An 18,546-nucleotide genomic window follows, 5' to 3' on the forward strand; every position below is an offset into this window, starting at 1 on the left:
GGGGGCCGGGGGGGCGCGGGGCGGCGGCGGCGGCGGCGGCGTTGGGGGCGCCATGGCGGCGCCGGGTGGCGGGCCCTGAGCGCCGCGGCGGGCGCGCACCATGAACTCGTGGGACGCGGGCCTGGCGGGGCTGCTGGTGGGCACGATGGGCGTCTCGCTGCTGTCCAACGCGCTGGTGCTGCTGTGCCTGCTGCACAGCGCCGACATCCGCCGCCAGGCGCCGGCGCTCTTCACCCTCAACCTCACGTGCGGCAACCTGCTGTGCACCGTGCTCAACATGCCGCTCACGCTGGCCGGCGTCGTGGCGCAGCGGCAGCCCGCCGGGGACCGCCTGTGCCGCCTGGCCGCCTTCCTCGACACCTTCCTGGCCACCAACTCCATGCTCAGCATGGCGGCGCTCAGCATCGACCGCTGGGTGGCCGTGGTCTTCCCGCTGAGCTACCGCGCCAAGATGCGCCTCCGCGACGCCGCGCTCATGGTGGCCTACACGTGGCTGCACGCGCTCGCCTTCCCCGCCGCCGCGCTCGCCCTGTCCTGGCTCGGCTTCCACCAGCTGTACGCGTCGTGCACGCTGTGCAGCCGGCGGCCGGACGAGCGCCTGCGCTTCGCGGTCTTCACGGGCGCCTTCCACGCGCTCAGCTTCCTGCTGTCCTTCGTCGTGCTCTGCTGCACGTACCTCAAGGTGCTCAAGGTGGCTCGCTTCCACTGCAAGCGCATCGACGTGATCACCATGCAGACGCTCGTGCTGCTCGTGGACATCCACCCCAGGTGAGGGGGCGCAGGGGGAGGGCCGCGGCGGGGAGGGGGGACTCGGTTCGGGAGGGCTCTTGGTGGGAGGGAGGGGGTCCTTGTGTCCTCCCCCCACCCCCACGACCCCCAGCGTGCGGCCTCAGGCAGGCCCCTTTGCCCCGGAGCCTCCATTCTTTTCTTTGGAAAACTCAGGTTGCGGGGAGGGACCAGGGCTGCGGTCTCGGTCTTGAGGCAGGTGCTTAGAGAACCACAAAGCAGGGCTACCAAAAACGTGCGTGACACAGTATGTATGTGTTTTGAAGTCTCCGGGTACAAAGAGTCAGAACTTTGTTGGACGGATGCTTCTTTGAGATGTTTGTGGATTTTTTTAACAGCCCGGCGGGGAGGCAGGGATCTGTGTTCACTGCTTGAGCTAGTTAAGAGGTTCTAATCAGGCCCTGAGACTGTGGCTTAGATGCTGGGGGAAGTCCCTGGAGAGCTCTTGAGGTGGGAACATGCTGCTCTTCTGGGTCTTTCCTTCCTCTGGTGTCTGGTGCTGCCTCTATCTCCAGATTCTGTGTGTGTGTGTGTGTGTGTGTGTGTGTGTGTGTGTGTGCGCGCGCGTGTGAGTCCTTGGGCTGCACCTTCCTGTGTGGATCCTTAAAGGAGCATCTGAAGGGCTCTGAGGGAACTGGAGGGGGGCTCCTCCTGTTCTTGCAAACAGCACTGCCCTGTGTCTCCCAGACTTGGAGACCAGAGACCCTTGCAGAGGGAGAGTGTCACCCACAAGGCTCCTGGGAAAAACCTGTCCACACCGCCTTCACCCTCAACTGGCCACTGTCTCAGAGAGGCAGGTCGGGCGACGGGGGCAGTTCAGGGGCAGCTACCCATTAGGAAGTCCTGCCATCCCCTGGAGCATCTCAGGGAAGGAAGGAGGAAACTCTTAGCTGAGGTGTCCTGAGCTCACTTGGCTTCCCTTATGAGAATAGGACCTAAGGAAGGAAACAGCCGGTGGTGTTTCTGAGGACTTTGCTGTTTTATATCTCTTCATCCCCCGGGAAGGACAGGCTTCCCTTCTGTCACCCAGGACCCTAAATCAGAGGGCTTTGGCTTCCAGATGGTGCAGACAGTGAGGTAGACAGAGCGCTCCCAAGGGAGGCAGCTGGGGGCAGTGAGGGAGCAGGTCTTTGGGGTATGAATGCCCCTCCCCACCAAAAGAGATGCAAGCTCGTGGCTGAGGGGGGCAGACCGCAGGCGTCAGTCGGAGCAAGGGCTCCTTCAATGTGAGCTGTTTCTGCCCACGAGCAATAGAAAGAAGAGCCTTAAACTCCACTGCGTCTGCACAGGCAAAGGCGTGCGTGTGCGTGGGCATTGTTTCGCCTCAGGATGGCCCTTCCTCCTTCCGGGCTGGGCCAAAGCTTCCAGCCACAGAGTCTTCCCAATGGAATCATGTGCAGTATTCACACCTGAATGACCAAGAGCACAAAGACTCCAGGGCCTGTGAATCCGTGCCTGTGAATGTGTGAGCCACACTCACACAGTCGCATATGCTCGTGTGTAAACTGCATGTCTAACAGACCGGTGGCCGCACGTGCACCTGTCACCGGGGACATGCGTGCACACTGACCACAGTGACCCGGGCTGACTCACGGCACGTGTCGTGGTTCAGTGTCGCTTAGGGAAATCTCCCACAGCCACAATTGCAGAGCTCGTCCCCTTGCCCTCTCCCAGGGCAGGAGGACCTCACTCCGGAAGGTGCATCCCTAAGACCTGACTGGGGCTGTTTCAGAAGGTGAGGGAGTGTTGTTGAACAACCGACACTAGAACGATTCCTATCCCAGGCCCTCCCACTGTGAGTCTAAGCAGAGAAGGCGTTGAGCCAGGAAAGGAATCCGTTCTTACTCAAACCTACAAATCCCATCCCTGCTGCCCTTCCAAGTTCCAGAACAGGAGGAGCCATGGCTCCTTTTTAGCCCATTTGGGATATGGGCCCATCTCCACTCTTGCGAATCTGTCACTGACTCCAGGCCGGCATGCTCCTTCTATTCCCCTCTGGGCGAGCCTTGACCTCTTTGAAGGCCTGAGATGCTTTCTGGAGCCCTGACTCCCAGTGCCATGGGGTCCTGCTGGGCCAAGGGATAGCACTAGTCTGCGCTGGGAAGAGGAAGGGCTTCTGGGGCAAGGATGGCCCTCGGCCAGTTCAGACAGGCCCCACTGGCCAAGGGCCGGCCTAAGGTTATGGCATAGCAGGCAGATGGGACAGCACTGTCCCTTCAGTGAACCCCACACGCCGTCAGTGCGGAGACGGGTCCCCAGAGTGAGAGGGTGGGAGACGGGCCACACAGGAGGGCTCCAGCTTCCTCGCAGCGGATCCACAGCTTCTTTCCTGGCTGCTCCAAACTCTTCCTCTGCACAGAGGAGAAACCACAGAGCTAGCTCTGTCTGATGGAGAAGGGCTGCCCCTCGAACACTCAAGCTCTAGGCACGAAGGTTCCGGAAAGATCAGCCAAGCCTCCTGGGCGGGTTTGGTGCTGACGGCCAGGAGCCCCTGGGGATGAGCCGAAGCCAGGCCTCCTTATGTGGACAGCCAGGGCAGTGGGGGGAGTCTGGGCTCCCTGGAAGTTTTCGTTGACAGCCACCACACTATGGCCTCCTGGGACTTAATTAGGAGGGACCCGATTTGAGTTCCCTGAGGCCCAGGGTGACGTTTGTCAGAAAGCTCCCTGCTGGGGCCCGTCTTCCCACAGAGTATTTAACGCTGTGAGTGGCGGGCTGGACTGCTTTGTTGCGACACCGCCAAAAGACCCTGTGTTTTCAGTTTAATCTGTCCTGAGAGACGTTCCCCACTCCTGTCTTCCTGTGGTGGTTTTTCAAGTTGTGACATTCGTAAAGCAATTAGGAATTCCTAATATTTATTACCCACCTGGCCCTCCGATCGCTCAGCTTGCTCGGTTCTATTTTCCCAAACCAGAGCTCCGGACGAGTGATGGCAGGTCCTCTCTCCGCTGTTGCCAGAGACGTGGGCTTTCACCTGAGGTGGGACCTAAGGGGGGTGCTGGGGTTCCGACGTGGCATCCCTGCTCCCCCAGTCCAGCTGAGGGCTGCTACTCACCCGGGTTGGGTCAGGGGCTTCCCCACGGGACGCTGAAGCACACTCATCCCTGTGATCGCCGTCTGGAGAGTGCTGGCTAAAGGGCCGACCCTGGAGGGCGTCCGAGCTTTGGTGTAGGAGTTGGAAGGACCCACGAGATACACTCACTGTGCCCTTGATTCTACAGGTGAGGAAATTGGGAGACCCAGGGAAGGAGGCCGAGGTCATTTGCCCAATTTAACAGATCCAGGATGTGGCTTGAGCCAAAACTTGTGCCCAGTTCTGTCCCTGAGATTTCTAGATGGGACAAAAGTGCAAATAGAGGCTCACAAACCATTTATATAAATATTTAGAAGTTCTAAATTAAGCTTACAAACTGTTAAATGAAATATGTTCTATCCTCCTACCTTGACAAGCATACATTTATAACACTCTGCAAGGCTGGGTTCAAATTTAGAATTCTCGGGCTCCTTGGAGTTCAGCCTCATCCGTGGTGGGGAGAGCTGAGCCTGCTCCAAGCACACAGCCCCTGCTTCTGCTCTCCACCCCGGCTTTCCTCAGCACCCTGAGGAGCCTCCACCCCTCAGGCTCCAAGCCGAGCACACCTGTGGCATTGTCACCCCCGGGAGGATGGGCCTGGGGAGGACGCCTGCTCACATCCTGGAAGCAGGATCACGGCATCTGGGCAGGGAATTCAGTGTTGCAGATACTTGGAGCTTGATCTAGAATGGATGGTGTGGGCTCTGGGTGGGCACATGAAGTCTTCATTTCATGGAGAGGGACGTAGTCCCCTCACTGTTCAGGACCCAGGACAGGGCCCCCTCTTGTGAGATCTGAGGACAGGACTTTTCACACTAGCGTCCTGACCCCCAGACTCAAGGTCTGCTCTACCGTCCGTCAGCCTGTTTCCTTGCCTTTTGTTTTGTTATTTTAAAAGCCAGAAAACAATCTGGATTACCCTGGGAGTACTTGGAGCATGCACTGAAGACCGATTGCGGTCATCTGGGGACCATTCAGGGCCCAGACCATTGTGCTGGGACTGGAAGATTTTGGCTGTGATTGCCTCATTTACTCACTTCAGATATTTCTGGCCTTCTCTGTTCATTCTGCCATTTATTGGCGTCTACTGGGGAACATCTCTCTGGCCCCACGTCATAGTGCCGGAAAGCCCATCTCTCTATCACAAGGAAGATGTGTCCTGTGGCAGTTCTTGGGAAGCCCCATGCCGATGCATCAGCTTGTACTCTAGGAGGACATTGCTGGCCAGGGTAATTGGGGGACCCTGGAGTGCAGGGGTGAGGGGGAACTCTCACCCCTGCACTCCAGAGTCAGCCTATAAGCCTGAGGACTCCAGCTGCTGCCCCTGTGCAACATCTGGAGAATGCGTCTGTGCGGTTGGAGCAGCTTGCTTATTTCTCTGTGGTCCTAGGGAGGACAGTGGGATTTGGGGGAAACACCCCAGACCCTGGAGCCAGGAGTCCTGGTTCTGTCCTAAGCTCTCTGTGGGACCCTGGGCGTGTCACAATCCTGGCTGGCCCCAGTTTGTAATGGTAGCTCTAGTTACAGCTATCATGAAATTCCCCTTGGATAAATGAAGAACCAGATTCAGAGAAGTTTAGTGACTTCCCCAAGGCCACGCAGCAATGAGGGCCGAGCTGCGACTAGGACATCTCTGTCAGAGCTCTTTTGTTCACTGGGGTTATTCTGAAGCATCTGAGAAATGGACAACATCGTGAAGGTCACTGATGGGACTCATCTGCAAATAAATAAAACAGCAGCTCCCAGGGCTACAAGACTTCAAGGAGCTCCGTTTTGCAGAGCTATGGTGGGGGAAAAAATGAGAGCAAGTGGAGGGTGGTTTTATTCTGTTGTTCTGGGTATAGGCAAGCTGCTCTCATACTGTGCTTCACAATAATGATAAGCAAGAAGGTTGCACGGCTGCATTGACCTCCTTCTCCTGCCATCCCCCCTGGCCTTACCTGGAAATCCGGGGAGCTCTGGGCGGGGAAGACGGATCCCTCCTCTTGCAGGAGTTCAGGAAAGCATCCATGTGCTTCCTGATCAGGAGCGCCAGACCGGCACTCAGTAACCGGGGGCTAGCTCTGCCAGCATCTCACTCTCTGGGGGAGAGCGGCGAGTTCCTCTCTTCTCAGAGCCTCATTTTCTCCATCTGTGAGCTGGGTCAAGTGGTTGAGGGGGTTTCCTGTACTGTGCATGACTATGTGAGGTCTAGGCAGTGGGGTCTAGGCAGTGTGTCTCAGAGAAGAGGTGTGACTAGATCCATGTGGATGTGACCCAGACATGGCGTCCACCTTGGACACCTGTGGCAGGCCAGGGGCCATTAAGACAGTTTCCACCGGGTTCGTGGAGGCCAGAGAGTGTCATGGGGTCAGCACTGGAGTCAGGAGTCAGGTCAGACCTCCTCTGGCACGGCCCCTCGTTGCATTTCTTTCTGTCTGTCTGTCTGTCTCTCCAACATGCACAGGGCAGAAAGAAAACTTTTGCAGTGGGAGGGAGTCCTGTGGTTTTGGAGTTCCAGAGGATGCTGGAACAGCTGAATAGATAATAATTATTGTTACTGAGGGTTTACTGAGTCACACACTGTCCTAGGTACTTTTTGGATGTTAATCTCAGTAAGGCCCTGAGATGAGGAGGCTGATGAATAGAGAGGTTGGGCAACTTGCCTAAAGCCACACAGCAATTAAGTGGTGAAGTCTGGCTTTGAACCCAGACATTGGGCTCTGGGGCCACACACTTACTACCACACTATTCACAAAAAAGGACTCCAGGTTAGTGGAAGCTTTCACGGCCTTGCTTTGTCTGGTCGGCTCAAGATTTCTAAGGCTCACTAAAAAAAAAAAAACAAAACAAAACAAAACAAAAAACCTATTTCAGAACAGGTTTCTCCCATCATCTATTTTTGAGGAGGTCACTTAAAAAAATGATTGAGACTTAATTTGCTAAGTTTTTTTAAGGGTTCATCACTTCACACCACATAGAGTGATCAGGTCTTTTCTGGATGTCAGATGCTGAGATTTGAACCGCGGGCACCCACGGAAATAACGTGTCTGCAGAGTGCTTATGATGTGATGTTTTCTGCTGGACAAAGCTTTGCAAGAACAGAGAGAATTATTCCCCATAGATTTTGACAGTGTACAGTAGTGACGTTGGTCATTCTAGCCTGTACAGTGTCCGATTTTCTTCCTTTAAGGTCACTGCAATATGTTTGTTTACCTTTCCAAAGACCTCCGAAGCTTTTACCAATATCTGTTTTTAAGTGTTCCTCGTGTCATTAAGGAAGGACTGTTGGGTGCACCAGGGAGAGGGGAGACAACTGGGTCCTCAGCAGTGAGTATAATCCCTCCTGGGGGTGCCGGAGGGAGCTTCTCACTCCTCAAGAGCTTGCTAACTGTTGAGTCATTTCTGTGCCTGCTAAATGGTAGCTCTAGTTACAGCTATCATGAAATTCCCCTTGGATAAATGAGGAACCAGATTCAGAGAAGTTTAGTGACTTCCCCAAGGCCACACAGCAATGAGGGCAGAGCTGCGACTAGGACATCTTTGTCAGAGCTCTTTTGTTCACTGGGGTTATTCTGAAGCATCTGAGAAATGGACAACATTGTGAAGGTCACCGATGGGAGGAGGGCCCGTCCCAGTGCTGACATCAGTTGTGGTGCTCAGACCTCTCTTTAGGGGATGCCTAGAGTGCTGTACGCCTTCACGGGGTGAGTGCACGTGATGGCTCAGGACACCCAGCTCGTGTCCCAAATCTCCAGCGATTCTCAAGTCAATTGCAAGAATGTTTGGGGGAAATATTTCAATATTAAGACAAAAGTGCCTGTGTTATGGGGAAGATACCAAACCCCCTGTGCCCTAGGGTGACCATTGTCCTGGTTTGCCGAGTACTGACAGGGCTCTCCGAGGACGCAGGACAGTCTCAGGCAGACCAAGATGAATCGGTTTCCTCACGGCACCCAGACCTCCTGGGTGGGGCCCTGTGCCTTCTCTCCACACCCACCCATATTGTGCAAATGTTACAAGAGCCAGAGGACGTTGGTAGAAGACTCTGCAGAGACCCAAGTATAATGGGGAGCCACGAGATTAAGACTGACTCTTGCTTGATGACCTCAGGCAAAGTCCCCCAGTCCTCCTGCCCCAGCAGCTGTATTCTTCAGGTTTTCTGGATTAGATGATGCCCTTGTGCCTCCCATGGGGTTGGTGTAGACGTCCACCAGTTGGAAGATGACGCTCAAGCCTCCAGAGTCAAATGGCCTGGGTTCAGATCCTGCCATCACCTGGGGAGACTGACTATCCTCATTTGCTCTGGGTGGAGGGGGTTTTCCATTTTAAAACTGGGCCAGTCCCATGCAAAGCATCCAGGATGCAAGACTTTCCATGCTAAAACCAGGACAGTCCTGATTCCCCAGGGCAAGTTGGTCATCCTATCACCACTACTCACCAGCTGTGTGATCTTGAACAAGTTACTTAACCCCTCTGTGCCTCATCTGCTTATCTGAAAAAAAGAAAAAAAGATAATAGTTGTATCAGTCCTCAGTGTATAGAGACGTTGTGAGCATCAGATAACCAATGCACATGAACCTCCATCAAGGCGTCTAAAATGGGACAGGTTACTCAAGAAATGTGGACTGTTATTATTATTAGTTATCAGAAATTAATTAGTAACGTGATCTAATAGTAATACTTCTTCAGCCATTGTGAAGCCTATTTGTACCAAACCAAACTCCAGTTCCCAACTCTACATTCCAAGGCAAGGGAGTAAAGTCCTACAAGAATTTCAGGGGTCTTCCGTCCAGTCTAGTGTGGAATTGTCCATCTGAGATTGGAAATACGGTGACAGAGAGTTCCGATTCAGTGTTAAAACGATGGTCCTTGTGGAAGGAAGGGGAGGTCACGCTGGCATTCATGCTGCTTGTGGTCCTGGCTTAAGCACGTCCCTCTGCTCCTTGCTTTCCCTGCACAGACTGGCTTAATGCTGGAGCCGGGGCTCTACAGCCAGGGCCTAATTCAGACAGATTATCTCCACTTCCTGGGCAGCTCTGCCCGCGGTCTTCCAACTTGTTCATTTTTGGAGGGATGGGATTTATTTAAAAAATCAACAGTAGCTTCTGGACTCCGGGAAACAAACTGAGGGTTTCAGAGGGGAGGGGTGGGGGGATGGGTGGGCCCGGTGATGGGTGTTGAGGAGGGCACGGGTTGCGTGGAGCCCTGGGTGTTATACGCAGACAATGAGTCATGGAACATGGCATCAAAAATGAATGACGTGCTGTGGGATGACTAACAAAACATAATAAAAAATTTTTTTTTCCCGAGGGGGGGACATTTAAAAAATTAAATTATATTAAATAAATACAAATAAATACAAATGCAAATAAACAGTAGATAATGTATCTGGATGGCCTTGTCCGTTAAGCGTCCACCTTCAGACTTCTTCCTGTGACCCCTAAGGCAGCGTCCCTAGCTCCAGGCAGGTCGTATCTCAGAGTCCTGGGATTGAGTCCCTCATCAGGCTCCCTGCTCAGGGAGGAACCTGCTTCTCCCTCTCCCTCTGCTGTTCCCCTTGCTTATGCTCTCTCACTCTCTCTGTCAAATAAATAAATAAAATCTTTAAAAAAATAAAAATAAAATAAATAGTAGAAATGCCTGCTCACATGGAACCCCATGGAATAGAGCTGGACTGGCCCTCGGGCTCTCTGATGGCGATAACGGACAGCTCGCTGGTGCTCATGAACTACTCTGTGGCTACAGGAAAAGGGTTGCGCAGACCACTTCTCTCAGTTGGCATGAGATGTCTGTTCTCAGACGTCCCTGGAGCCAGTGGAGTCAGGACCAGGGTGTGGTTAGAAGCTTAGGCAGCAAGTTCCTGATTCAATCCTCAAAGCTGTGACCGTGATTTCCCAGAGTCTTAGTCTCTTAGCTTCACTGATCTTGGTCCCTGAAGGAAACAAGTGACTTCTCCCTGTGACCCCCTAAGGTAGTGTCTATAGCTCCAGGCAGGTCTGAGGCTTTGGGATGGAAGACCCAGGACTGAAAGCATGGAGTAAAGGAAGGGTCCAGGTCAGCCCAGATATAAAGGACCAGCTTTGAGAAACCCGGACAAGGGTTCCAGTCCTGTCTCCATTTATCAGCTGAGGAAACCTGAGCTCATAGTTTTTGCTGTAAAACAGGGCCAGTAAAACCCATGAGGCAGGTTAAACACACCTGAATATCAGTAAATATCAGTAAAGACAAGGATGAGAGAAACTACTCAGAGAACATAGACTCTGGCGCTGGCTTATAGCAGGTGATCAGTGAATTTCACAAGTAATCATAATGAGAATTGATATTTACTTGCACTTGGGCATTGTGTTAATTGCTTTATGTGTTTTATGCATTGAAGGCATTTCGTGTGTCTGTGTGCTTTTTGCATTTAATTTTCCAAAGAGCCCTTGATGGCATTTTATTACAGTGCACATTTCATAGATGATGACCCTGAGGCTTAGCGATGTCATGCATGTGTCCAAGGTCATGACGTGTCCAAGGTCACACACCTATGGCCGGGACTTGACCTCGGGTTTCTCTGGCCCCTCCCTGAGCCCCTGCACTCAAGGCCCTGCCTGTGTTCATTAATAACAAGTCATCTTCCCCTCTCTCACGCGCAGTGTGCGGGAGCGCTGTCTGGAGGAGCAGAAAAGGAGGCGGCAGCGTGCCACCAAGAAGATCAGCACCTTCATAGGGACCTTCCTTGTATGCTTCGCACCCTACGTGATCACCAGGTGAGTCTGACCAGCAGGACTGGGCTTTGGGGAACAAAGCAGGGCCCGTGTGACCTGGAGCAGTCACTGGCCTCTCTCTCGGACACATGTTTCCAGAGGGTGGTGTGTTGGAGGTGACAGGGAGCGTGACAGGTTTGGTGAGAAGGAGGGCACATGCTTTTTCTTTTCAGCCTTCAGAACCAGAAGGGATGGGAAAGACTCTCCCCTTGATTCCCAGATCACATCATCTAACCCTGTAGCCCAAGAGCCCCGAAAGGAAAGGAAAGGAAAGGAAAGGAAAGGAAAGGAAAGGAAAGGAAAGGGGAGAATGGACAGAGGAAAACATCTTGCCTTCCCCTGAACACAGTGTGGCCCCGCCCCCCGGGCGTCCTCCACCTGGACACCCCGGTCAACAGCAGGCAGCACATGTCATCAGCACAGGGGGTGGGGAGCACGGTCCGAGTGCAGCTGGGGGGGCCTGCTTATCCAGGCACTCTGGGGACCTCCCACAGTGCAGGCGCTGTGAGCTGACCCCCTTTGCTCCTGTCCACCACCTCCCTCCCCAGCCCCGTGCTCTGAGGCGCAGCTTGCTGGCCACATGGTCCTGCATTCCAAAAGCCAGCCTGCTCTAGGTGTAGGATTTCTCTCTTGTGCTTTAACCAGACAAAAAAGTATCATCCCATCAGTCTTACACACTGGAGGGGAAGAAAAACCACAACGCTGTTTCCAGAATGGCTTCACTATTTGGGAAGTTGACAATAAAAAAGGGACTTTGATGTTTGATTAGGAAGGGGATGTTGAGCCTGGGAAGTAGGATATGTGTAGGGTGTGCAAGTGTGCGGTGTGTGTGTGCGTGAGAGAGAGAGAGAGAGATTGAAAGCGGACACAGCCCAGCATCCCAGCATCCCACAGCATCTGCAGCTGGCAGGGGGAAGGGACCCCCTGCCTCCCTGTCCCCTCGGGTGAGCTTGCATGCTTTGGGAGGAGGAGCCCACCATAGCCAGAGCTTCCTGTTCCTCCCATTCATCCTTACCCTGAGCTGACATCTGTTTCCTGTAGTTCCATCTGCTTTCTTTGGCCCAGGAGAACATCTGTCCCCTCCCCCTAAGGGCCCTGCTCCCCATGGCACCCCCATCTTTGCTCCTCTTGGAGTGTCTTCTACTGTCTGTTCACAGCTGCTTCCTCTGGGGGAAATCTCACTTTGCATGTAGGACCTGGGACAGTCTGCTGGTCTCTGGGTCAGCATAACAGAGCCGTTGGCTTCTCCTTCTCGAACTGTTGACCAGATCTCCCCACTACCGACATTTTGTATGGGATCCCCTTTGAGGTGGGGCTGCTCTGTGCATTGGAGCCTGTTAGCAGCCCTGTTTCTTCTACCTATGTCTCACCACTACTTCCCTCCTGCACCCCAGTGTTCACAGCTAGAAATGTCTTCAGACACTACACTGGGGATCAGCATCACCCCTGGGGAAAACCCTTGGTCTAGATGTGCCACATCCAGCCAGGACGCTGAGCTCGCAGGGATCAGGTTTTCCAGGGGACACAAAGCCTAGGCCAAGGCAAGTGGGCTCCTGTTGCTGTCCGAGGGTGAGGCCACAGGGTGGTGACCAGCACAGGCTCTGAAACGTGCCCACGGTGGGTTCAAACCACAGCAACACAGGTTCTTGCTATGTGACCCTGGGCCAATGACACCACCTCTCTGAGCCTCCAGTCTCCCATCAAAGTGAGCAGTGCCTGCCACTCAGGCTTGTTTTAAGGACTGAAAGTCTTTGAGCATGGAGATCATGGGCAGCACAGGCCTGGCATGGGTGACGTCTGTGCTTGGCCCTCCCTCCCTCGTACTTGGACAGGCTGGTGTGTGCAGTGAGAGGAATAAATCCAGCGAGGAAAGAGACAATGGGTGGGGAGGGCAAGCAGACAGCTCTCCTCTTAGATCCCACCGGAAAGGGGACCTGTGGGCTGATGATGGGAACTTGAACCCTCAGAGGAGAATAGGTAATGTGGCTCCAGATTTAAACTATTGGATTTTTCTCTGGCTTAATCTCATTTCCCAACAAAATTTTCCTTTTTTTCTGATTATAGCTTGGTTCCTCTAATGGTGCCCAGAAAATAACGTTTCAGTAAAATTGATGGTAGATTCACAATGCAATATGTTCCCTCCAAATGGATTTGATGCATTTGGGGTTTTTAAAAATACTCACTGAACTGCTCCTCTGTTATGGGGATGAATGGCAACTTACTAGGGAGAAAAATCTATGTCCAGCAAACCTCATACACACAAAATACGGCTCTGGTGAAGCCCCACCGCCACTGCCGACCCAGCTCCTGTCTTGACTTTCTTTTTGGGGGGATCGGTGGTGGCGGTAAATTTTAATTTTATTTTTTTAATTAAAGTATAATTAACATACAGCGTGCTATTAGTTTCAGGTGTAAAATGTAGTGATTGAACAATTCTATGCATTACTTAGGGCTCATGGAGACAAGTGTAGTCTTGATCCCCTTTATTTCACCCATCCCCCACCCACTGCTCCCAACTCGCGACCACCACTTTGTTCTCTGTATTTAAGAGTCTGGTTTTTGTTATTGTTGTGTTTCTTTCTTTGTGTCTTCTTTTGTCTTGTTTCTTCAATTTCACATACGAGTGAAGTCATGGTATTTGTCTTCCTCTCACTGACTTGTTTCACTTAGCATTACACCCTCTGGCTCCAACCATGTTGTTACCAATGACGAGATTCCATTCCGCTCGGTAATATTCTGCTGTGTGTGTGTATAGAGAGAGACCACATCTGTATCCATCATCCATCAGTGGACCCTTGGGCTGCTTCTGTATCTCGGCATTATAAATAATGCTGCTATAAACAGAAGTGTTCATATAGCTTTCCAAATTAGTGTTTTCATTTTCTTTGGGATATATCCCCAGTAGTGCAATTACTGGATCGCACAGTAATTCTAGTTTTAATTTTTTGAGGAACCTCCACACTGTTTTCCATACCAGCTGTACCAATTTGCATTCCGACCGATGGGGCACGAGGGGTCCTGTTACTCCACATCCTCGCTGGCACTCTTTACTTCCTGTGGTTTTAGTTCTGGCCGTTCTGACTGGTGTGAGGTGGTATCTCACTGAGGTTTTGATTTGTATTTCCTTGGTGATGAGTAATGTCGAGCATCTTCTGGAGTGTCTGTGGCCCATCTCTCCATCTTCTTTGGAGAAATGCCTATTCAGGTCCTCTGCCCATCTTTCAATTGGACTATTTGTTCTTTTTGTGTTGAGTTGCATAAGTTCTTTACATATTTTGAAGATGAACGCCTTTTCGGATATGTCATTTACGAATATCTTCTCCCATTCCGTAGGTTGCCTTGTCACTTTGTTGATGGTTTCCTTCGCTGTGCAGAAGCTTTTTATTTTGGTGTAGTTCCAATAGTTTAATTTTGCTTTTGTTTCCCTTGCCTGAGGAGACAGATCTAGAAAAGTGTTTTTACTGCTGATGTCAGAGGAATTACTGCCTGTGTTTTCTTTTAGAAGTTTCATGGCTTCAGGTCTGACATTTAGGTCTGTAATCCATTTTGAGTTTATTTTTGTGGGCGGTGTAAGAAAGTGGTCCAGTTTCATTCTTTTGCATATGACCATCCAGTTTTCCCAACACCCTTTATTGAAGAGACTTTCCTTCTCCAACTGCCATCAGCCATCAGGCTCCTGTCTTGGGTTTCTTGTGTGAACAAAAGAACCATCCTAAGCAAACCTCACAAAATATGCAAACATACCCTCGTTTCATTTCAGCACACATTTCTCCATTACCCTCTCTGTGCAAAGCATGAAAAAGACCCTGCAGAGGAGGCCTGGATTGGTGAGGTTCTACAGGAGACCCACTCTGCGGGGACACTGACCTCACAGATATGGCCCTCGCACCCAGACAGAACACTGTGTCATGTTATCCGATAGGGACAGGGTCCAATGGTTCTGAGGCAGGAACGAGCTCTCCTGCCTGAAGCTTTCTGGACCAGCCTTGTGAAGTGGGTTTGACTATGCCAGAGGGACAATCCAAGCAGAAGGGACAGCATGAGCCAGATTTAGAGCCCTGTGTGGGGTTCACCAATCACGGGTTCCTTTAGAGCCCTTGAACATGGCCTGTCTGATTTGAGACGCACTGTAGGTATATAATGCACATTAGGTTTCTGCGGCTTAGCATGACTGTGTGTGTGTGTGTGTGTGTGTGTGTGTGTGTGTATACACACACACAGACACTTCTTATATTGATTCCATAGGGAATGGTGATATCTTGGATTAAATAAACTATACGAATAAAATTATTTTCACCTGCATCTTGCTACACCTGTGGCTTCCCTGTTCTTCCTATTGAACAGTGCTGGTCTGTAGGCAGAGAGGTCTGGGGTATGAGGTGTGCTGATGCCCTTCCTCCCAGCACCCTCTTGCCCTTGACCTCTAGCTGCTCGTGTCACCTGTCCTTCACTCCCCTGGGACCCCCGTTCCTGCTGAGTTGCAAGAGTGATGAGGGCTCTCCGCCTCACTTCCTTCCCTGTCCAGTGTCCTGCTCGATGTCAGAGTTTACCGGGAGCGCACATGGAGTGGCCAACTCACTGTCTGCCTCCCCCACGTCAGGTGCACCAGGCAGGGGTTCTTGGACAGCCTGAATGGGGGAACAGAGGCCCCAACAAGGGTGGCAAGGAGGGAAGTTTGTGGCTGACATCTAGTTAGTGAGATTAGACCAAAATTAGACTGAAATTAGACCCCTCTTGGAACCACCTGCTCCATTCACACCCCTCCTACGACTGGAGGAGAAGAGATGCTGATGAGGTGCACCGTGCTTATGGTGATGGGCAGCCCCAGGCCCACCACAGGGAGACGGGAGTTCTGTGGGCTCTGGCCATGTGCTGGGCATGGCCCCGGGTCCCAGCAGGACCACACTTCCACGACTGGGGCGTCCACACCGCCAAATGGGGTGGGGTGGGGCAGGATTTGCTCTCACACTCACCTCCAGAGACCCTGCCGCCACCTCTCCTGTCCTGCTTAGAGTCCCGGCCGGGCACCTCCCACGGAGTGCGGCACCCCATCGGGTAAGCCAGGTGCGGCGCTCGGCTCCGGCCATTGCCACCAACCTGGAAGGCAGGTCGCGTCTGGGGTGACTGATTCTCCTGCTCTTCTCTACTTGGTTTCCACGTGCACCCTCGGGCTCCCACCTCAGAAAAAGCTGAGGACAGACCCCGCTCCGGAAGTGTAGCTGAGGATTTGACCTCTTGCGGGAAGTGACTCTTATGGAGAACCTGGAGCCCGGGGATGGAAGCGGAAGGTCCCTTCTTGGGCATCTCATCCAGGGAGCATGAGCTTGTTAGGCCTCGTGGCCCAAGCCGAAGCCACAGCCAGGGTCCGGCTGAGCGCCTGTTGGGAGGCACCGAGCAGCCAGGCCGGGAGCAGGCGTGAAGGGTAGTGGATGAGGGCTCCCCTGCCTGATGGGAGGAGGCACAGGCTGTGTGGTTTTCACGTCCTGAATGGCTGCTTTTGGTGGCCATCTTGGCTTCGGATTAGCTCTGCTTGGAGAGCTCAAATCCCCAAACCCTACCCAGACCCCACCCGGGACCAGTTAAATTAGCAGTCCCAGGCGGGACACCTGGCACTGGGCATTTTAAAATCTCCCAGGGGATTCGAATCCTGAGTGTTCTTGAGAACTACAGCTCCAGACACACACACACACACACACACACACACACACACACACAAGCCTGGCTTGTAGGGGCCGTTGAGTTGCCTAGAGTCTCACACTGAGTCCGTGGGAGCTGAGCTTCCAACCTCAGCGGGCTGTCTACCTGCTCTTCAGACTCTCGGAACACTCCAGGGGGCTTTGCAAAGGCCGCCTCTTCCCTGCTTTCTCACTCACGTCTGTGGCTGTGGCATTCAAGTGTCTGGCATGCAGAGATGGCTCCCTGACTCCCTTCCCCAGGATTCTCTTACCCATGGGGGTAGATCACCTCATCAAATGACCATGTTGCACTGGGATTCTCCAGAGAAATAGACAAGCAGGACAGATACATAGGTCTATAGGTTGAGAGAGAGTAGAGAGAGCATGAGAAGTCCCCCAGTCTGTCCTCTGGAAGCTGGAAACTCTGGAAAGCCGGTGTGGGACTCAGCTTGAATCCAAAGGCCCAGCCACCTGGGAGAGCAGAAGGAGAGCAGTCGTGGCCCAAGGGCTGGAGAAGCTGAGACGAAATGTCCCACCAGGGAGGCAAGAAGGAAAGGGGCGAATCCTCTTTCCTCTAACTCTGGTGCTGTTAGAGGCCTCAGCGGATTGGCTGACACCCACCCAGCTGGGGAGGGCAATCGCTTTACTGAGTCCACTGATTCAAAGGCTGAGCACATTTGGAAACACCCCCACAGATTTACCCGGAATGTTTAATCTAGGCTCCTGTGGCCAGTGAAGCTGACACGTGACCTTAACCATCACACAGGTACTCCTAGGCTCAGGCCAGCCAGCTGCCCCTCAGCAGGCCTTGTGGAGAGCCACCCTGCCCTGGGATAGGCAGAAACCCTGGGAACAGGGCAGGGGTGGGCCCTGGAGAGTTCCAGAGCTCACAATGAAGGATGTCACCTTCTTGGTCACACAACACAGGTTATCCTGGGGGCAGTAAGCATCTGTGTCTCTCCAACCTTGGTTGATGATGGTTAAGTGAATTGAGCTCAGCAACCGTCTGGGCCCTAAAGAAGCAACCAGAATATGAGACAGGTACGCCCCGTGCCAGAGTTGAGGTTCCTGAGGCTTGGAGTGCTTCCAGCTTCACCAGGGTGACCATCAGGAGGCAGCATGTCAGGCAGAGGTTGGCCCGTGGGAGCTAGGAGTTATGTTCTGGCACTGGGTTGCCTTGACCTGACATGGCTGTGCCTTCTGGGCACTTTCATGTTATCCTCCCGGACCCTGCAGTGCTCCCAAGGGGTGGGCTGGGCAAGCCGTGGGTGCTGCACTCTGCAGACGGGGGAACTGAGGCACAGAGAGGGAAGGAACTACAAAGGTCATTTGGCTCACAAGGCACAGGGAGCGTGGCACCTGAGCCCAGACTCAGACAGCCCCGGAGCAGCCCCGGGGACTCTCCGGGTGCAGCACCAGCTCCTGGTTCCCTGCCTCGCTCCCGTGCGCGGCAGTGACGGTCAAGACCACTGCGGCAGCAATGGGACAGCGCTGCAGAATTCAGAGACGAAAAGCTAAGAAGCAGCTCTGGCCCCGAAACGATCCTGTGGATCCCCGCCTCTGCGCCCGGACCGCTCCGCCCTCCGTGCCTACGTGACATCCTCGTTTCGAGATGTGGACACTGAGGCTCAGACAGGCTCTAGCCTCGTCCCATCCAGTCATTGGCCCAGCCGGGGCTCAAACTCGGGTCTGCTCGGAACCAAAGCCCATGCACGGGGCCCCCCTCGCTGCACTGCTCTGCTTCTCCCCTGAGAGCACAGGGGTTCCCGCTCTCCTCCCGGAAGGAAGTGGGTGCTGTGACCCACTCAGAACCAGAAAGCTGCTGTTTGGGGATGACCGGGAACCAGCTGTCCAGGTGTCACTTAAACCCATCACTGAGCTGCCAGCTGGGAAGTAATCTTTGCCCCCACTCTGCAGTGGCTGAGCATCCACGTGGCCTGTTTTGCCGCTTGCTCCCATTCCAGCCTTATAAACAGGAACACGTGCAAGGGGCCGGGTCCCAATCTGGACTGCCACGGTGAACGCTGGCAACTGGCAGAACTGGAACGTTGGAGGAGAACGGGCTTCTGCTGTGACCTTTGCCACATTTTTGAGTTGAGCAGGAAGATCTGGCTGTCTGGGAAGGGGGTCCCCAACTCTTCCTATCTGCCTGATAACTTTCTTAGATTGGGAAAGCATCATTTTTGGGTCAAGAACCATTCAGGTCTTCAGATAGGTCCTCTAGCTCCTCTTAGAGAATATGAAGTCTTGATAACTGCACCTGTGACCTATCACTGGACAC

At 53.2% G+C, this 18,546-nt stretch overlaps 1 protein-coding gene across 1 annotated transcript in view; it reads left to right on the forward strand.

Annotated features, from left to right (window-relative positions):
* Positions 1 to 100: 100 nt before the first annotated feature.
* The window catches only part of LOC111145426 (G protein-coupled receptor 26), a 24,827-nt gene continuing 6,381 nt past the window's right edge, over positions 101 to 18,546 (forward strand). The window contains exons 1-2 of the mRNA XM_022500307.1: positions 101 to 768; positions 10,480 to 10,593. Coding sequence (XP_022356015.1) covers positions 101 to 768; positions 10,480 to 10,593 — 782 coding nt within the window. The remainder of the gene's footprint in view (positions 769 to 10,479; positions 10,594 to 18,546) is intronic.

Source organism: Enhydra lutris, unplaced genomic scaffold (genome assembly GCF_002288905.1).
Source record: "Enhydra lutris kenyoni isolate GAN:26980312 unplaced genomic scaffold, ASM228890v2 scaffoldscaffold12, whole genome shotgun sequence".
NCBI lineage: Eukaryota > Metazoa > Chordata > Mammalia > Carnivora > Mustelidae > Enhydra > Enhydra lutris.